Below are 19,142 nucleotides of genomic sequence, written 5' to 3'. Positions count from 1 at the left end.
GCATGGAGCACTGGGTGTTATGCACAAACAATGAATCATGGAACACTTCATCTAGAACTAATGATGTAATGTATGGGGATTAACATAAGAATAAAAAAAAAAAAAAGAAATAAAGTCTCTGAATCAGCGTTTATACTGTGAGTGCAGGTATCATGTACAGATATGTACAGGTATTGGCCAAAATATAGACTGTCATTAAGTTATGACTGAGTTGGTTCCAACACTATGAGTTGTAAGTTGGCAGTTTGGAACAAGGGACACATATTCTCCCCACGGCGATGTTATAATTGGTGGTTGGGTCATGAGTAGCGACTGCGATTCCATTTTCTGAGTCTCCATGAGTGGCAGCCTGATTCTGGGTCCTGGGACAACAATATATATACTGTATGCTTTATTAGATTAAACAACTTATTTGATACCCCCAAAAGACTCCTTTTGTTTCTAATGTAATTTTTTGGCATTTAATAAACACTTTTTAGAGCAGTTTTAGGCTCCCATCAAAAATAAGAGCAGAGGGGGGCGCCTGGGTGCCTCAATTGGTTAAGTGACTGCCTTTGTCTCAGGTCATGATCCCAGGGTCCTGGGGTCGAGCCCCACCTTGGGCTCCCTGCTTGGGGGGGAGCCTACTTCTCCTTCTCCCTCTGCCCCTCCCCCTGCTTTTGCACTCGCGCTCTCTCTCTCTCTCTCTCTGTCAAATGAATAAATAAAATCTTTAAGAAAAATGAGAGCAGAGGGCAGAGTAGGGTTCCCACCCCCCCACACACACAAACACACACACACACACACCCCACCCACATCTGGCACCGCAGTGGTACATCTCTTAGGCGCCTACGCTGACCCATTATCATCACCCAAAGTCCACAGCTGCATGAGGATTCACTCTCAGTGCTGTACATTCTATGGGTTTTGACAAACATATAATGACAGGTATCCACCTTTGTAGCATCATACAAGATAGTTTCATGGCCTTAAAAGTCTTCCATGTTCTACTTATGCATCCTCCCCTCCTCCCTAACCATAATATTTTAGGAGTAAAATGTTGCCTCTCTCATTCTCCCCCCTGTTACTACTACACGTACAGGCTTCCTAACTCCTGGGGTTCTCCTGGGTATGCCTCGGCGTCTGAGTCCCACACAGGCAAGGCCCCGCCTGCTTCCCTGAGGCAGTTTGTCAGCGCTCCCCACCTGCACCCACCCATCAGACTGGCCCAATTCTTATAAACGTGTGAATGACAGCCCCCCAAAAGGGGCCTAGGTATTTTCATTTTGAAAGAGGGTGTTGGCTGACCCCCGACCATCTCCTTAGCAAGTGCACTCTCAGAAAGTACCAGAAAGGGATGTGAAGTGGGCCACCACCCACCAGACACATCTCCCTGGGGGTGTCCTCCACCTTCTTCCTCTTTCTCCCTTCATTTCCTTCACAGTGTACAAATGATTTCAAAATTCCAAGATTCATTCTCTCAGAATGGTTCTCCTGGCAGCAATGCTTTGGCCAGAATGTACGTGGGTGGCTGAGAGGGACCAGGGGTGTTTGCAACTTAGAGCTTGTGTATGTATTACTTAGAACCTCAGAGACAGAGGCATTTTATTTATTTATTTATTTTTAAGTCATCTCTGTGCCCAACATGGGCTTGAACTCATGACGTGGAAATCGAGTCACATGCTCCACAGACTGAGCCAGCAGGCACCCCAAGAGACATTTTAGTTCTCACTTTGCAGGTGCCTAGTTTGTGTCCACCGAGGCTGATTTCATCTTCTTTGTGGTTACAGTGTTATGCGGAAACATTCTCTCAGCCTTCCCAGGATATCCAGTAAACAACCCCCCAGTACCATCTAAAAAGTGGCTATAAAATAACTTTTTGTAACAAAACAAATCATTAGATAAGGCAGGAGAAAGACTAGTGAGAGTCTTTGCTGAAATTCCAACTGCCTTTCTTCGATGCAGATCTCCATCTTTCTTCAGATAAAGATTAGGTTGCTAAGGAAACAGGACGAGAGAGAGAGAGAGAGAGAGAGAGAGAGAAACTTTGTCTCCTTTGGTTCCCCTGGACTCAGAAAGCAAGCTGGGCTGTAAACAGAGCTGGACAAGATTATGGTCGATTTATAATTTACTTAGTCAAATTACTTTTAATTCATAGTCATGCCCCAGCATACATTTTTTCCCTCTGCAAGTTAGGTCTTAAACTTAGTGGTCCAATGTCTGACAAATAACAGAGCTTTAAAATTCATTGTCTATGATTAAACTCAAATGCAGGGCAGATGGCTTGTCTAAGTATGTGTCAGACAGGCAAAGCACTTAAGATTTGTGACAGGCACGACCAGGAATTAACTGCTAAGTTTTTGCATTTATTCATACATTCATGTGCACCATGAATATGGCTATAAAACTTCCTTAAGTGTTCTCGCTTTATTCAAAATATTCCCAAACAAAGCAACTGCTCTCCTTGTGGCAAACCAGATGCCCTAATCTCAACCCCATTAACTCAAAATCCATTTTTCTCATATTCTATGTATTGTGCACGTTTCATTCTATTCCGACATTCAGGATAAAAGAGCATCCTTCTGAAAACCCGGTTTACCCAGAACCCACAGTGTTGGTCCCCACTTCATTTTTATGAACCTTTTTATTGAAATATTTAATTATCTTATTGAACAAACATTTGTCTGTGGAAGTACACAAAGACCAGCCACATGAGAGCGGGCAAAGGCTGTTTATTCAGAGCTCGCTATAGCAAGAGAGTCAGCCACTGTCTTTTGGCAGATACTCAAAGGCAGGCTGAGGAGTGGGAAAGCTTTATAGTGGAGAAAAGGGGACGCAGCAGATATGCCCTGACTGGAGGCAGGTGGCGTGGGGAAGCTGTAGGTGGGCTAATTAAAAGTAGGGCACCCTGTGTGATGGTTAGGGGGGCATATTGGGCTGTCTCTGGCTAGTCCTCAGTTGGAAGCAAGGACAAAAATTAGGGAAGTTTTCCATTATCAACCAAAATCCTGGCCATTTTGAGCCATTTATTACATGGGTTATTGTTTGGCTGAACCACTTGCTAGAGATAGTGGTTTGACTTCCCACGAGTCTGACTTGTAAATTGCAGGCTGGCCACCATAGATTTTGGTCTCCTGGACTGGTTGCTGCAGATCGTGGGTCAGAGTTGTTCTCTTATTGTTATGCTCTGGCTATTGTCCATTGTATATTCAATCTCTCAGTAAATAAAAATTGTACAAATAGAAAAGTACACATAGCGTAAGTGTATATGCAGTTCAATGAACTGTCAAATGTAACAACCACCCTGGGGGTGGGGAGCCCATTTATTTTTAAATTCTCCACAATCCTATCTTCAGAACACGGTGTCAAAGAACATTTTGAGTCACAATGTAGAGTCCTTCCAGGTGCTTCTTTAGTTCTCATGTCTGAGGGCAGGACTCACCAGCTACAGCTTCCTCGGCTCTTCTAAAGTCAAGGCTTCCTGGACATGATGGACACAGAGAGCCCTGCATTTGCCACAGCCAGGCTCAGCCCTGTGAGTCACTTTTCCTCCACATTCCTGGACAGAGAGGAGCAGGTCGGAGAGCATGCCTTGAAACCCAGGCTCCACCACTCCCTTGGGCAAGTTAGATAATCTCTCAAAACCTGTTCTTCATCTACAAAATGAGGGTAATAATAGCGCCTACTATCAGGGTTGTTATGAAGACGCAGTTAGGCGATGGGCATGCAGACCTTTACCACAACCCCTTGCATGGAATGGACACTCAGATTTAGCAGATGTATTTCTCCCAGTAGTGTTGAAAAAAACGATGGCTGAAAACTAGTGAGAACCTACTATGTGCCAGGCACGGAGCTTAGTGCTTTCTCTTAAATTTATGGTATTAAATCTATTAGAGAGTATGAATCCGTATTTTATAAATGAAGGAGCTGAGGCTTGGAGATGTTAAGAAAGCTCTGCACAGGGGCGCCTGGGTGGCTCAGTCGGTTAAGCGTCTGCCTTCAGCCCAGGTCATGATCCTGAGGTCCTGGGATCGAGCCCCACATTGAGCTCCTTGCTCAGTGGGAAGCCTGCTTCTCCCTCTCCCTCTGCCTGCCACTCTCCCTGCTTGTGCCCTCTCTAATAAATAAATTTAAAAAAAAAAAAGCTCTGCCATTTACCAACCTTTGTTGTGAGGACTAAGAAATGATTGTAAAGCACGTAGTCCCAGCACATCGTAATCAATCAACCGGGTTGTGGTTTAAAGTGACCCTTTGATTATCCGCCAGAAAAGATGCTGTGCAGTTGCCAATCCATCCATCCTTCCTTTCGTCCTTACTAGCAAAATCCCATTTCTGTGTGGGTTGACAGCGTGTCCCAATGAAAATAGCCCTTTCCTCAGTATCCCTTTATTTCTTTGGAAGTTCATGTGACCCAGTAGTGGCCAAGAGGTTAAGTTGTACACCTCCTAGGCGGGTCTTTTAGGAAAACTATTACCGTCCCAAGAAAAGGGAAGAGCTTCATCTGGCACGTACTTATTCCCCTTTGTCCCCATTTTTGCTGACCGGAAAGCCATGAGCTACAGCTGCTCTCCTGCAGGCATTCACACCAAGACCCATGGCCAGGATGGCAAAGCAGGTGCAGCCCCGGACCTCCATGGCCTTGGGGGCGGGGGGGGCGCCAGCCCCGGTCTGCCAGCTTCCCAACAGTTTCATCACTGCGGTTAAACCACCCTCAGCGCCAGACTCCTCTTACACGCAACCCAAGGCAATCCAAGCCAATACATGCACCGTTTAGGGCAATCGGAATGTCTGAATGAAATGACATTTCCAAATTAATGAAAATTAAGGATTTGAAGTCACTTCTTTACCCCAATCTGTCTGTATGTCCCAACAGAGAGAATAAAAAGAGCTCCAAAGATTGAAAGGCGGATTTCCAATCATCTCTCTAGGAATCATTCTCAACCCTTCTGAAGATTAACATCAAGGCTTTTTCTGAACATCCAAGTCCCATGTGTCAACTCCTAGCTGCTAACTTTCTCCTCTTCCCAGTCATATGGTGTTGTCTATGGTGTCATCAACAGGGTTTCCATGGGTCATCAGCACTGTGCCCCTTGGGATCTGAAGACTCCAAGGCTTGGCCCTAGACCAGACTCACCCAGCACAGAACTAGATGATGCTTCTGTAAAACCTGAGGCATCTGCTTGGCATTTTGGTCCAAGTCCAAAGGCTGTAATTGCATTCTGCCTGCTTGCGGGCTCTCCTAGAGTTCTAATTAGGTAATATTTATATTCTACCCAAAAAAAGATTATGCCTGACATCGCTGTACACGTTAAAACAGCAAGGGGCCCAACTCAAGTGATAAGGGAGCATCTTAGTGTGACAGAAAATGATCATGAGGCAGGGGTGAGAAGCGTCCTCAGTCTTTACCCGGAGCCAGCCGGGACAGTGGCTTTCAACTTGGAAGAAGCTAAGTGTATCAGAGGGGCTAAACTTGTGGTTTTCTGTGCCATTACAGGGAAATAATACACATATATTCCCACTTACTTTAATGATTTCTAAGGCATATCAGATGAAAAAGGGATTGAACTCCCGCCCCTCCTCTCACAGCTTTCCTGTCAAAATACAAGCCACATGAGGATGCTAAAAACTAAATTCCTTCTGTATATTACTATGCTGTCTTACCATCGCATGGTATATGACTTTTTATATCCCAAGCTATGAATAAACCAGAATTGAGGTGTTTTGCTCTGCTTAAAGAAATACCCTACGAGGCCAAAAATTTTAATTATTCAACACGCAAAACCACTTTCCTGAATGTATGTGACTAGATGGTGAAAGAAACACGTTCAGAAAATATTTGAAATGATCCTCCCCTTCCTTAAACTAGAAAAGGCACCAGGTTTCGGTAGATTATGTTGTATTAAAATAAAGACTCACACACACAATGAAGAGAAAATCTCTAATAATTTATTTGACCTTCAGTTTCACATTGTGAAAAAAAAATAACAGTTTTACAAAACCTCAAATATGTAGTAGTAGCAAACAAGCACATATGAACATGAACACTTTACTTCAACTTACACAGAGTTTTGTACGTGAACCACATATTCAACAGCCGCGAGAGAGATTATTCAGCTCTAATCACTCTTATTCAGACAGGTGTCAAGCCCAGAGAAAAGGGGGCTACACAATTATACCAGAAGTGGAAGGCTGCCCTTTGTTATGCGTTTCCACAGCAACCAGTCCACAGAATAAGAAGAACCTTCTCTGTCTTATGCCAAGGTTTTTGTGTGCACTGTGCTGTGAATTGTATTTGCTTCAAAGTGGGGGATGTTTCACAGGGTGAGAATGGTCAAGTAGTGAGCCCAAACGCCTACATCAATTCAAAGAGCGGGAGTCCAGAAAGTTCCCTGCAGGCTGGGGGCCCACCCTGACCACGGCTCCCTCTGGCTCGCACACAGTAATTAACAGAGGATTCAAGGACAGACCACAACTCTGAAACAGCTGCAGAAAATTCATCCTGCTTGCAGAAGTCACGCAGTGACACACACATCTCGGCAGATTTGCATCATAAACTAGAGAGCCGGAGCTGCTATAATAGAACGCCACCCCCACGCCCCCGGAGTACAATTAGACATTTGCATTGCTTAGAACACATCTAGGAGCGAGGAACTGCCTGCTGGAAAAGTATTGTGACGCTTCTATTCCAATGGCTCATTTATTTTGGTCCAACTATAGCCCACTTATTCATGGCACGAACGGACATGTACAATTAGTCTAAAGTATGCAGGTAAAGAGAAATGTTAAGGATTTTTATCTGTCACTAGACAATGCAAACACACTCACAACGTAGAAGGTTGTTATCAGTCTTAAGCCCTATTTTCTAAATACAAGTAATGTGAGAAACATCGACGAAAGCGGTGCGAGTTGCAAACTCTGGTCTTCCCCAGACACCTGTGAGCAAGCACCTAATTGAGTCTAGCACTAATACCTATCACGGCACACGGTTAGTAAACAAGCACTCGAACTAGCAAAGAATGTATTCACAACAGATTCCCAACGATCCCGGAAAACCTCTCAACAGGGGCCACTGCTCATCATTCTTTGGTGTTTCCTGGCCAAATGGGTCACTTTTGCGCACCAAAGAGTTCTTTTTAGAGACTTACCCAAGGGTGAGCACTAAAGTATACATTGTACCGATGTGAATATGGTCTTGGAGAACTCCTAACACTTGCTAAACTGTGCATCAAGAAGACAGAACAATGAACCCACCAGGCCAAGCAAATCCGGTGAGTGAATTAATTTACATCTGTGACAACTCAGCTTTTTCCTGTTAACTGTGGGTATGGCAAAGCATTCTCACAGGGTAATAAATAAATAAATAAACTTTGGACAATGCCTTTAACCTGGGCCCTATATACAGAGCTATTCCATAGAATTTTCCAGGATTTCAGGATATTACACAAAGAAAAAAAAACTGCAAAGCGACTTGGTCCTTTCCAAATTTCAGTAGCTGAGACTGAAGTAGGTGACTCAGATGGGAAGGAACAGGGTAGTGAAGCCTTCCCTCACCCCATGAGCCATCAGCATGACCAGAGCCCATGAAACCCCATTAAAAGTTAGTGAGTCTAAGAAAAGTGACCTCCATGCTTTCTCTACCTCTACAATGTAATGTTTCTGTCTTATACTCCTTCCCTGTCTTGACATTTACAAAATACCCCCTTCCCAACCCACCCTCCAGTTATACTCCAAATTGTTAACTGCCAAGTTTTCATTTTTGTGCAGCAGAGCACTTCACAACAGCCACAAAATTGTGCAAAACATACAACCATTCACACACATCCATACACGTGAAGACAATTGTAAGCATTGTTTCAGCATGCAGGCATCAAACAATAAATAGCTAAATCTATAACAAATTTTTTTAACAGCCAAGGGAAAGTTTAAAGTCACTTATAAATAGAAAAGAACATCTACCAAATACCTACCAACAATGTCCCCATTGTTCAGAACCTTCCTGGGGAGCACAACCCCTCAGAGATTAGCAGGGAGTCCAGTGGTCCTCACTCAGCAGCCAGCCAAGCCGGCTTCCCTCCTGGCCCCACAGTTGGGCTTTCAATCTCCAACAGCAGCTGGGGTGGAGGCTTCAGGCTTGCTCCTCAGAGAGGTGACAACCATTTCAAATTTTACACATAAATGGTAGAGCCCATGGAAATCAAATGCTGAATGCGGTACAGCAAGGGAAAAGGGCCGGCTTTTCTCTCCCTTTGAGGGGCTGATTAACGCTGACATTAATCCACAATTACAAGACAAGGACTAGATCACAGGTTCATTCATTCATATTTAAACCATGTGCTACTTGCACTGAAAATCCCATCCCATCCCCTCCCCCACCCCCTCCTTCATGTCCAGTTAGAGAATTTACAAGGTGCAGTGCATTGTATCGGAGCCTTGTAGCAACTTCTTTTCCTTTTTCTTTTCTCTCTCTTCATTAAATTTGGCCTCTCCAAAGTAGAAATCGCATTTTGTCTCACCAAGTGATGGAGCGAGCTAAAACAGAGAGAAAAAAAGGATACTTGTTAGTAGCCTTGAAATTTAAAAAAAGAAAATTAAAATCAGGACAGAGCTGGTCAATACTGCTTCTAAAAGTCTTAATTACATGTTCAGTAGCAAGTGTGCAAAATTTAAGTGCATCCATGTGCGTGCACGGATACAGATGATTGGCTCGACAGAAACGATGGTGTCCAAAGAAAAATCTTCATTCTTTACTACACTGTCAACCAATGTGTGTGCAAATGTAAACTTCTACGTCTAGGTGCTGCTATGAGTTGCCACCTTCCGCCTCCAACATTCATACTTCACCTCTGTGGTTAAACAGAGCCATTGTGAAGCAATCACCAGAGGGTCAAAAAAGATTCCTGTGCAAACCCTCCTTGGCCCATTTACCATAAAGGATTCCAAATTCAATTTATTCACCATATAGAAGGCAGACATATTAATCCTCTTACTGAAATGCATCTCTGCTATTCATTATGGCAGAAATCAGTCTCGCTTCCTTTCACACGACAACATCGCAGGCCTCCACAGCCCAAGGCTGGAGTTTATTCTCCAAGTTCATCAGTCCACACTTGGGAGATGCCAGCTACGCTATGCAGTTATCATCTGCAGAATCCACCAACGTCGAGCGTGAATATAAATTCAAGGTGCCCTAACCACAAAGCCTGCACATTTCACGGGAGCTGGTGTTTCCCCACATGACCCACCATTTCCATCCCGTATGTCTACTTTGATACAGGGAAACTCTGCAGACGGCTTTTGTCTCTCCAACACTCACCCTATCTGTTCATAGAGCACATTTCCAGCCCTAGCGGAGGAATCTCATCCCTGCTGCTAGAACTCTAAGTGAAGACAAAGGGAATTCAGGAGGGGCCGCTCGTTACTTGCACTGAATTCTTCTTGCTTTTGTGTGTTCAGAAGTCTGATTCATTTCATTAGTTGTTTCTTTTGGCAGTTTCATAACAGTGATTCAAGCTTGCAAGGCATTCCTTAGACTACAGTGTCATTCTCCCACCCCCACCTCCCAGGAACCTATGTATCAACAGTAGGCCAAAAGAATGTATTTTGTAACTGTAATAATATGAAGATTCATGATGGTGCATATGCAAACAGGAAAAAAAAAAAAAAAAGAAAAACTCTAAAAAGGGAAGGAACAAAAGCACACGGAGAGCCAATGCTGTCAGGTTGGGGCCACACAGCACCATGAAAATGGGAGAGTAATCAAAAGCAATTTCCTTTTTGTCCTTCCCACCCACTGACAGAACGTCAGGAGACAGTTAAAATCCCCCTGGTGAATGAGCTTCTAGACCTTAGGGAAACTTGTTGTTAATGCTGTATTAACTTGGTTAGCACCTACGTTTGGAGATCAAAGAGATGTCCCGGAAGTTTCTGAGGCTTAGGGCTGATACCTGCACAGCACCTCTTTTAAAGTCACCCCATCCAGCTGAAGTGTCTTAACACTGTCTTGTGTGTAGAAAACTTTGGACGTTTAAACCAACATGCTCCCTGTGGGAAACCGCACGAGTGGCTTTGATCAGGTCCACCCCGCCCTTTGCAAAGGCGAAGGAGCATTGTCAAACTCCGTTGTTCTGTGCTCCACTCTGGCTGGCGGCACCCAGGGTGGGGAGGTGGTGTTTCCCATACGACCTAACGCTTTATTTGCTCGGTTCCCGGGGACCGGAAGTCTGTGATTAGGTTCAAACACCCAGGATAGGGCGAATTCAAGTGTTTGCCAACATACTCTGGGCTGCAAAAGGAGGCACCAAAAACGAAGAATTAAGATAACAAGCAGATAATAATCAAAGAAGCTTCACTTTCCTGCCACACACAAAGCTAATTCCGTGGTGGCTGAGGTCTCAGTTGAAGGAGAAAAGAAACCTCAGAGTATATAGGTCAGACACTGGGTAAGGTATTTTTCGTCCCTTTTCTCCCCTCATTTATCAATTCACCCAAGTCTGAATGTGGATAGAGCTCGGAGAAGCCAAATTCAAATCAGTCATTGGACAAAGGAGGGATCTGAAGTCCAGAAAGGTCCACAGTCCACAGCTTCGAACCCCGAACCAGAAGGCACACATGGTCTCTTCCTGCCTCCGCTTCCTTACCTTGCTCCAAAGGTGCCAGCCCGTCTACCAGTCACCATTTTGTGGTACCACCACCATCACTGGTGATTTTTCTGCCTCTCCTATGCAAATATAGTCGGCTCTGGACTAACACCGAACTTAGTGTACTCTTAATTGATGCTTTTGCCCAGAAGGTTCCTCAAACGTGCTTTAGAGGTGAGTCATGCACTCATATCGCAGACGAAATAACCACGTTCAGAGCATTTGTTTACTCAGGATTACTGAGATGCCAGCATCAGTAATGGACGCTGTCAGCCCAGTCGCTCCCCACAGGAGGTTTCTGACTGTTGCAGCTCCTTTGAAGGAGTTTCGTCCCAAGGTTACATTCTATTACTAAGAACTGTACTAACTGTTAGAGGCTGGAGGAGACAACTGAACCAATGAAAAAACAAGAAAGATTAATTGTAACAGTGACGCCAATTTTAGCGGTGTCTTAAAATAAGCTGTAAGAGAGGTGGAAAGAAAAGACAAATGAGTCAAAATCCCTCTTTGCTGAGCTCACAAAGACCCCTAGATTTCCTTTTTTTCCCCTCTGAAAGTCCTCTTCCAAAGTGTGAAACACATTAGGGAAAACAGAGCCAAAAGTCTCCAGGTAATGAGCTAGTTTTCATTGTACTTCCTCCAAAGCCTAGTTTTAATTTTATTCCCTTATTATTAGTAATAAGCCCATGAATTACCAAAACAAAGCAACACATCCCACGTGCTCCGGGCTACACTCAGACGTGCTTAAGTGGTTCCTGGGGCCAATACTAAAGATGCTTAATGGCAGCAAAACGGCCATTAGCTCCACGAACACTGAACTGTGTAGGCCTATTAATTATTTGAGCCAAGAGTATTATATACTCTTAAGTACACAAGACGACCATTATGGACTCAGATATATGACACAGAAAGACAACTTTTGTTTGCCCTGACAATAGGGTCAGCCTGTCTGATTAACTCTGAAAGGCTGCAGTGGAAGGCCGTCTAGAGGGCTCAGTGTGCCACGCATCTGACAAATGTATACAATGCAGGTGCAACCTTTTACAAGGCTAGACCTTGATTTCCCTCTGAAGTTAATAAATGCCCTAAAGGGGGCTATTTTTTTTTCCCTCAAGGAAAAAATTTTTAAATAAGAAATAAATAATTTGGGAGGGAACAAACTAAACTTAAGCATTCTGTTTTTTACACCCTACTTCATTCCACAAAGGGTTTGAGGCATGTAAATTTGAATATCAACAAATATCTCCTGGGGTGAGATGAATATGAAGCTCAGGTTTCTTAAGGAGCAGTTCAGCATGATGCTCAAGTGCTTCCTCTCTGGAGCCAGAGTGCCTGGGTTGATTTCTTGACCAACTCTTCCACCTACGAAGCTCCATGACCTTGGGCAACTGCCTTAACCTCTGTGTGCTTCAGTTGTTTTCATCTATAAAATGCTCTAGTAATACCTCACGAGGTCGTTGTCAGGATCACATGAAATGATCCATGTGAGACACATGGCCCAGCTCCAGGCGGGCAGGGAGGGCTCAGTAAACATTAGTTGGCATTATTAACCCAGGGCGGCAGGGGTTCTCAACCCAGCTGTAGATCAGAATCACTAGAAAACTTCCAAAGAATGCTGCTGCCTGGGACCCACCCGGACCAAATGCAATCAAATCTCTGGGATGGGCCGTTTTTGAGAAGCTCTTTGGGGGAGTGGGAGGCTCAGTCAAGGCTGAGAACCGCGGGCTTCTGATACGGGGTGGGGAGCTGCAGCTGTGGTCAACACAAGTGCTTTCAGTTCTGGGGTGCCAATCCTCTTAATAGTTTTTGTAGCACTACTTCCATGGGGTGAGCCACATCGATCACGTCTCAGTCCCCACAGGCACTCGCACAGCCAGCTTAATCACACGCATACTTACAGCCACACTCACCTCTTACCTCATGCTCACCTTCTTGAAGATGCACTGCGTTTAAGAAGGCAGATGCTTCCAGGTGCTGACAAATGCAGTAGGAATCAGCGAGTACGGGACCGTGGTGATGCTGTTCCACACATCTAACGTCGGGTCGTAACAGTCCAGAGTTTTGCAGCGCTGAATGCCGAAGTACCCTCCCACCACGTAGAGCTTGTTTCCGGAGGCCACAGCGTGGCAGCTCATGCGCTTTGCTGTGACGTCTCCCACCTTGGTCCACTGGTAAGTCTCACTGTTGAATTTGTAAGCAGAGCAGGCAGAGAACTCCGTATCTCCCCCCATAATGAAAATCTGGTTACCCAGAACCGCTGCTGCTGTGTAACGCCAGGGCTGGGGACAGGTGGCTGGTACCGTCCACCTGTTTTCACACTGATCATAACACTGAACCTTAGGGAGCTTGTCATGACTGACGCTGGTACCTCCGAAGGCGAACAACTTGAGTTTGGCACTCACCACCGCAGCATTGCTAACGCCTTCTCGGAGGGGGGCCACCATGGTCCATTTGTTGGTCGTGGGGTCATAGTGTTCTACTTGCTTTAGAGAGACTGAGGGGGAGGCTGGGAGACAGCCCGTTGCAGCTGTGTGCCCCCCAACCACATACAGGCAGTGCTTCAGTTCAGCAGAGCCATGGCCGAACCTGGCCACCAGCATGGGGGCAGCTTTGGACCACTCTTCATGCAGGGTATCGTAAACCCAGACATCTTTTGAGACTCCATTTTCAGACCCCCGCCCCCCCGTAATGTACACTTTGCAGCCAATTGCACACGCACTGAACTCTTTTCTTGGGCTGGGGATGTCAGCCTTGGGAATGATTTCTTTGGCCTTCTGGTCCACCAGATACAGCTTGTCGCACATGAAGGTCTGCCCTCCCAAGAGGAAGAGAGCATGGCCAGTCTTCCGAGGCCGGGCACAGAGGCTGGTTACCACGCCGTCGTTCTGCAGGATTTTTAGTTTGCACCTGATGGCCTCTTCCACAATCTCCTTGCTCTTTCTCTGCTTGGTAATGAGTTCCTCCATGGCCACATTCTCCATGAGATAGATGGCAGGCAGGAGAGCCAGCCTCACTGTCTGCAACAGCTCTGGGAGGTAGCAGTAGCGCTTCTTCAGGTCGTAGCTGATCCAGTTAATTGCAGACTCGTACACAAGCCTTTCATCTTCTGTCTCCAGCTCTTCACTGGACAAGAGCTGCACTACCATGTCCTGGGGCAGCTGGAGGAAATCTTCGTTCTTCCTGATGGTTTGGAAATTGCTGAGGCACATTCTCCAGGAGAGTTCGTACAGCTTCGTGCACTGGTGCGCGTCGGAGAGCAGGAGCATGCCCAGGCAGTTGGTGGGATGCAGGTTCTTTTCTAGGAACTCTGCACACGCGTCCCGGATGTCCTGAAACTCCAGCATGTCGCCGGCTTCCAGAAGCGATTCTGCATTTTCCTCGTTGATGATGACCCGGGAGGAGTACGCATAGTCGAGCAGCAGCTCCAAAACTTCTGGGTGGATGGAGTTGTCGAAGTTGACTTCACTGTCCTGGCTCTCTTTCAGGCCACCGCTGAACATGGCTTCAAAGTAGCGGCTGCAGGCAGCCAGCACCGCTCGGTGACAGGGGAAGGTCCTATTCCCGGCATGGAGAAGGACGTCCGTGAAGAGGCGCTGCTGGCGTAAAAGGTTCAAGTGCGTGAGGACACTGTCGGCGTAGGAAGACTTGTGAAACAGATAGATGTTAATGGAGCCACTGCTGGCCCTGGACTTGCGGTTCTCATGCACACTGACTGACATTTTGTTTCCACTCCTAAAATGAAAACAAAACAAAACAAACCACTGAACGTGATGCTCCTGATGTTCAGAACAGCAGAACAGAGCCACACAAATCGTTGTGAACAGAGAAAACAGAACACTTTGCCATCAGCCCTGGCGCCTACTGCTCGGAATAATGGATAGCCGAGCCTGTACAAAGTCAGAGACAACCACCTATAAGGAAAGGCATTCACTGTAACACTGCTGGGCTATTAGAACGCTGTTTAAAAAAAAAAATCAAGGCTTGCAAGCAGGTTCATCTTGGAAAACCTGACTGCCAACTTTCAGGATACTGAAGTCCTTGAGAACGTAAGGCAGCAAAGCCCAAGACGAGGGAGGTCTCACCCTCATAGCTCCCTGCCCTTGTCCAGCTGATTCACTGCAGGCCACTTAAAATGCTGGGCTTCCAGTTCTCGTAACGCCAGGACGGGCACCAGCCTTTATGCCCCAGCAACATAAAGCCATGTGTAAAACAAGTACCTACTAATTAATTCCAATTAGAATTCCTTTAGTAAGATCCAGTTTCTCTGTGTATCGCAGTAAATGGGCAATGTAACCTTAAAATCATAGGCTTAAGCCACCTTCTTCCACGATCAGATCTTTATTGGAATGTTACAATTTCTAACCAGACAATTCTACCACGCCCTCAAAGAGTCCTCAAAGAGCACCAATATAAACATTAGCATATATTGATCAGCAGGCTTTTGTGAAAACACAGAACAGATTCTGGCCACAATCACCACCCATCTTTCTTGCTCTGGACAGCTTCCAAAACGAGGGATTTGCACACATAAAAGGAAGAATATTTTGAGTAGCATACTCATCACTGCTGTTTTTCTTTCTTCCTGCTTTATACCAGTTCCTGGAAAACCAGATGCAGGAACAAAGGATCTATCCATCCCTCTCTTTTGATTCAACAGTGCATCACCAGGACCGTTCTTGTGTACCTGCAAACACGGGCAGGTGCACAGGAGTTCAAAACGCAAACCCTGCTTTATGTAAATCAAATGCACTCACACCTGTGTGTGTGTGTGTGTTGTGTGTGTGTGTATTTTGCCAGCCATTGTTAATTTAGGGCCACCCTAGAATTTATTTGCTGACTAAAGTACTTTCCTCTGTATTACTGAAATTACAGCAAAATCTAATGCTGTCTTTGGCTTTTTTCAGTAAGTAAACCGTAGGTTAAAGACATAGGACATACCTATCACCTATCTTCAAAAACTGAATCACATGCTTTTCTTTTTTTTTTTTTTTCCTTTTTTAATCCTATCCTTCTGTTACTTCAAAAGACTAAAGCCTTCAAGAACCCGCCTGTCAAAGGATTCCTAAGGAAGCTGTTTATGCCAGGAGGGTAAACAACCGTGTAAGTTACAGTATCTGTTCCCAACACAGAACAGTTAGTTTTTACAGGCAGCTGAAGCCTACCGCCTCCTCGTTTCCTTCAACAGTTCAGATATTTATTTTTTTTAATGTATATTGCAGTAATTACTAATAAACGCAAAAGAGCCATTTTCCACAGATCCACAGGCTAGCCACCAAGCTGCACTTCCTGCCCAGCCGTGACACAGCACAGCACACAACAAAGGGCAGGTGCCCCTGGACACACCGGCCACAGAGCCTTAGGAGATGCAACTTGTTTTCTTTCAGTTTTGGAATGTTAACTCTTCACTAGCAGTAAACATGGCTTAGTGGAAGAAAGTTAAGTAACAACGTTCTAGGGCTCTGGTGTTAGGAAGACAACATTCGGTGTCCACAACAACTTTAGGATAGGACAAAGGGTGAGGAGCCCCCCATGACCCGTACCTCAAGCAAAGCCTTTACAGTCCAATCCATGTGAAGCGATGTCCAGTGCTCTGGAGAACCAACTCCACGCTATGTGAACGCACCAAGTCTCCCAAGCCTTAGAACACATATTAGCATCCCTGATGCTCTACCACTATAGTTGTGAATTAGTACATTCAATCTGAAGTACTTTGAGGAAGGTTTTAAGCTTAAACCTCAAAAGATGCTATGAATACTCTGATGCCTTATATAGAAACTTACAACCATTCCAAATGAGTAGTTCTGCTTTCTTTTTTAAGCAATGCTTCCAAAGCACCCTCAAAAAGCTGCCTTCTCTCAAGCTAAGAGTGAACACACCTCTAGCTGAAGAATGAGGCGCCCTGCACAAGGTACAAGACACCGAAGTGCCTGCACACTGAATGGGAATCACACCGGGGCCCAGAACCTGTTTCCCTGAGCATCAGATTCCAAACAGGGTAAAACAACATTCTCACGAGGCTCACCCTTAAGAAAGCAGTTTGTTTAGAAGACCTTAGGATATAGGATCTGCATCCCTATGCCTCCTGTGTTTATGCGCCTGCATTTTCCAGGCTGCCCCACAAAACCAGAAGGAAGAGGCTAGCGTGTCATCTTGGATACCATCCAGATGGAGAAGCATGTCACAGGCAAAATCCAACATTCTTGCAGCCATACTTGCTTAAAATGAAGGGTAAACTTAAAGACCCAAGGGAAACGACTTACTTTCTGGTTTAAAATTATGCAAACATCAAAATATCAGAAGCCATTTATACAGTCCCCAAACACACCTTCAACATAAAACGAATCACCCTTCCACTTATTTTTTAAGCCCCCAGAGAAATATTTGCATGCCAAGTAGCCCCCCCGCCCAAAAGCATACATATACTTAACCTGTGTCTACAAAGAAGACCGAGAAAGGGCTGCTATTACCGTGAACATCAAAAGGGCTTCCAGTTACAATAACTTCAGTTCACGTAATGCTCTCTACTCAAGCTCCCTGCTGCCAATACTTTGCGTCCCGTCACATCTCCTTAGGTTTTGAACCTGGTCTCAATGCACTCAAAGGAGAAACGAGGCAGATTTTCTCGAGCATTTACCTTACTGATAACAATGGAACGACATTAGAAGACATTGTTAACAAGAAAACCAACTGACCAGACAGCCCTCTGTAACACTTGCAACGCTCTTCAGCACGCTGGCCGTACCTGTGAGGGCAACACGAAATTACACGCCGAACAAGTTTCAAGGTTCGTCTCCACCACGCCCACCAATTCCTATCCTTTGAAACTCCTACCTAATGTCACACCAAAGGCCAAATACGTGCACGAGAAGAAATTATTTTTCAGAAAGTTTTCATTCATTCCCCACAGACATTCCACCGCAGGGAACGTGCCGTCACGAAGACGGTGTGTCGCGTGGCCCCGGCGCTCCCCTGTGCCGGGTGGGGTGCAACGTGGGCCGACAATGCCGCGCGCTCGGCCCCGGGGGCTGCGAAGTGCGAGGCCGAGCGACAGCCACCCCCAGCGAAGCGCCGCTTTTGGTGGAGGAAGGAAACCCCGGCTCGGCTCTCCGATCCCCAGCAGCTGGCCCGCGGGCCGGCGAGCCGGACCAGAGGAGATCCCTCCGGCGATGGCCAGCGTCTGCACGCTGTGGGAGGGCAGCGGCGGCCCCCGAGGTCTCCGCCCCGAGAACAGTTCCCCCACCTCCGCCCAAGTCGGAGTTCGGGGCTCCGGGGCGAACGCACACCCCCGGCGAACACACCCCCGCAGGCCAAGCTGCCCCGGAAAACCGCGACAGCCTCAACAGGTCCGGGGCGGCGGGGGAAACTTACGGCGGCGGCGACCGGCGTCAGCGCACAACCAGCTGGGTCCTCGCCTAGGTCACCGGGCGGGAGGCGGCGAGGCGGACGTCTCAGACCCGGGGAGCGGCGGCGATTGCCGGGGCGAAAGGAGCGCGCATGGGGCGCCCGCCGGGGAGAGGACAGCGCCTCGCGACCCCCACGCCGCGGACTCCGCTCGCGACCCGCAGAGCGTCTCCCGGAGCGCGTCTCAGGAAGAGAGAGCGAGCCTGCAGCCGCGCAAGGAGGCGGGCTGTGCACTCCGGAGAGGGAGCTAGAAAGCGCTCGAGTGCGCCGGCGGCCGCCTGGCGTCTGGACTCGGTCTCCGCAGCGCCACCGCCGCGCCGCCTCCTCTCCGGCTGCTCAAGCAGTCTGCGCCCAGCGGCCGCGCGCCGGGCTATAAGCGGCGCGGCGCGGCGCGGCGGGAGGGGAGGGGAGGGGAGGGGAGGGGAGGAAAGGGGAGGGGAAGGGAGGGGAGGGAGGAGACGGTGCGGATGTAGAGTGACACTAGGGGAAGGAGGGAGGAAGCGCGTGAATGCCGCCCGCGGAGGAGGAGGAGGAGGAAGGGGAGGAGGAGGCGACGGGGAAGAGCTGGAGAAGAGCGTGTCGGGGGAGTTAATCGAGAGAGGAAGCGGGGGAGGGGGGCTGCGGAGAGTGGAGGGAGACAAAGCGGACACGGTGCCTAAGCCAACAGCAGCTGCAATCCTCAGGGACCGCGAGTTGAACAAGTTTGGCCGGGTCGGAGTGCCTGCGCCTCTCTGGCCCAGCCCGGTTTAAAGGACAGCCCCGGAGCTGAGGGACCCTCGGCGGCGGAGGCGCCCGGCTGTGCGCTCCGCGATGCCGGAGTCCGCGAGATGCTCAGGAAAGGGGAGCGAGGGGGCAGCTGGGTGTCCGCCGCTCGCGCCCTGGGCGGAACACCTGGAGCGAGGACGGGGGCAAGGGCAGGGGCACAAGTTTGGTCACTGCGGGGACACTGCGGGTTGGGCATAGGCGGGCCATCGGGTTTCTCGCTGGCGAGGGGTGCAGATAGACTCCAGCGCCTGGCGTTCCCCCTGCGTCCGCCCTCCCCCCCCACCCAGCCCCCCAGCGGGTGCGGCACCCGCTGCCGGACTCTGCCCCATGCGGCCGGGAGCAGCGGCTGCGGGGCGCCGT

At 47.5% G+C, this 19,142-nt stretch overlaps 1 protein-coding gene across 5 annotated transcripts; it reads right to left on the bottom strand.

Annotated features, from left to right (window-relative positions):
- Window positions 1-5,903: 5,903 nt before the first annotated feature.
- ENC1 (ectodermal-neural cortex 1) lies at window positions 5,904-18,372 on the bottom strand. 5 transcript variants are annotated; one of them, XM_081826739.1, is made up of 4 exons: window positions 17,985-18,372; window positions 17,309-17,358; window positions 12,534-14,348; window positions 5,904-8,508 (listed from the first exon to the last, which is right to left on the bottom strand). In XM_081826739.1, exon 3 carries the CDS (start codon window positions 14,333-14,335, stop codon window positions 12,566-12,568), a length of 1,770 nt encoding a protein of 589 aa, XP_081682865.1. In that variant the 5' UTR covers window positions 14,336-14,348; window positions 17,309-17,358; window positions 17,985-18,372; the 3' UTR covers window positions 5,904-8,508; window positions 12,534-12,565. The 5 variants fall into 5 exon arrangements, with proteins under 5 accessions (XP_081682865.1, XP_081682867.1, XP_006735134.1 ...); XM_081826741.1 differs by lacking the exon at window positions 17,309-17,358 and having other exon boundaries at window positions 12,527-14,348; XM_006735071.3 differs by lacking the exon at window positions 17,309-17,358.
- Window positions 18,373-19,142: the final 770 nt, after the last annotated feature.

Source organism: Leptonychotes weddellii, chromosome 7, assembly GCF_054177405.1.
Source record: "Leptonychotes weddellii isolate Sample4059 chromosome 7, ASM5417740v2, whole genome shotgun sequence".
NCBI lineage: Eukaryota > Metazoa > Chordata > Mammalia > Carnivora > Phocidae > Leptonychotes > Leptonychotes weddellii.
The sequence above is the reverse complement of the archived record's forward strand: the minus strand, read 5'-3'. Positions and strand labels throughout refer to the sequence as shown.

Bases quoted from the DNA above. Each gene is read 5' to 3' on its own strand.
- ENC1 (XM_081826739.1), bottom strand. From the start codon at position 14,335: ATGTCAGTCAGTGTGCATGAGAACCGCAAGTCCAGGGCCAGCAGTGGC.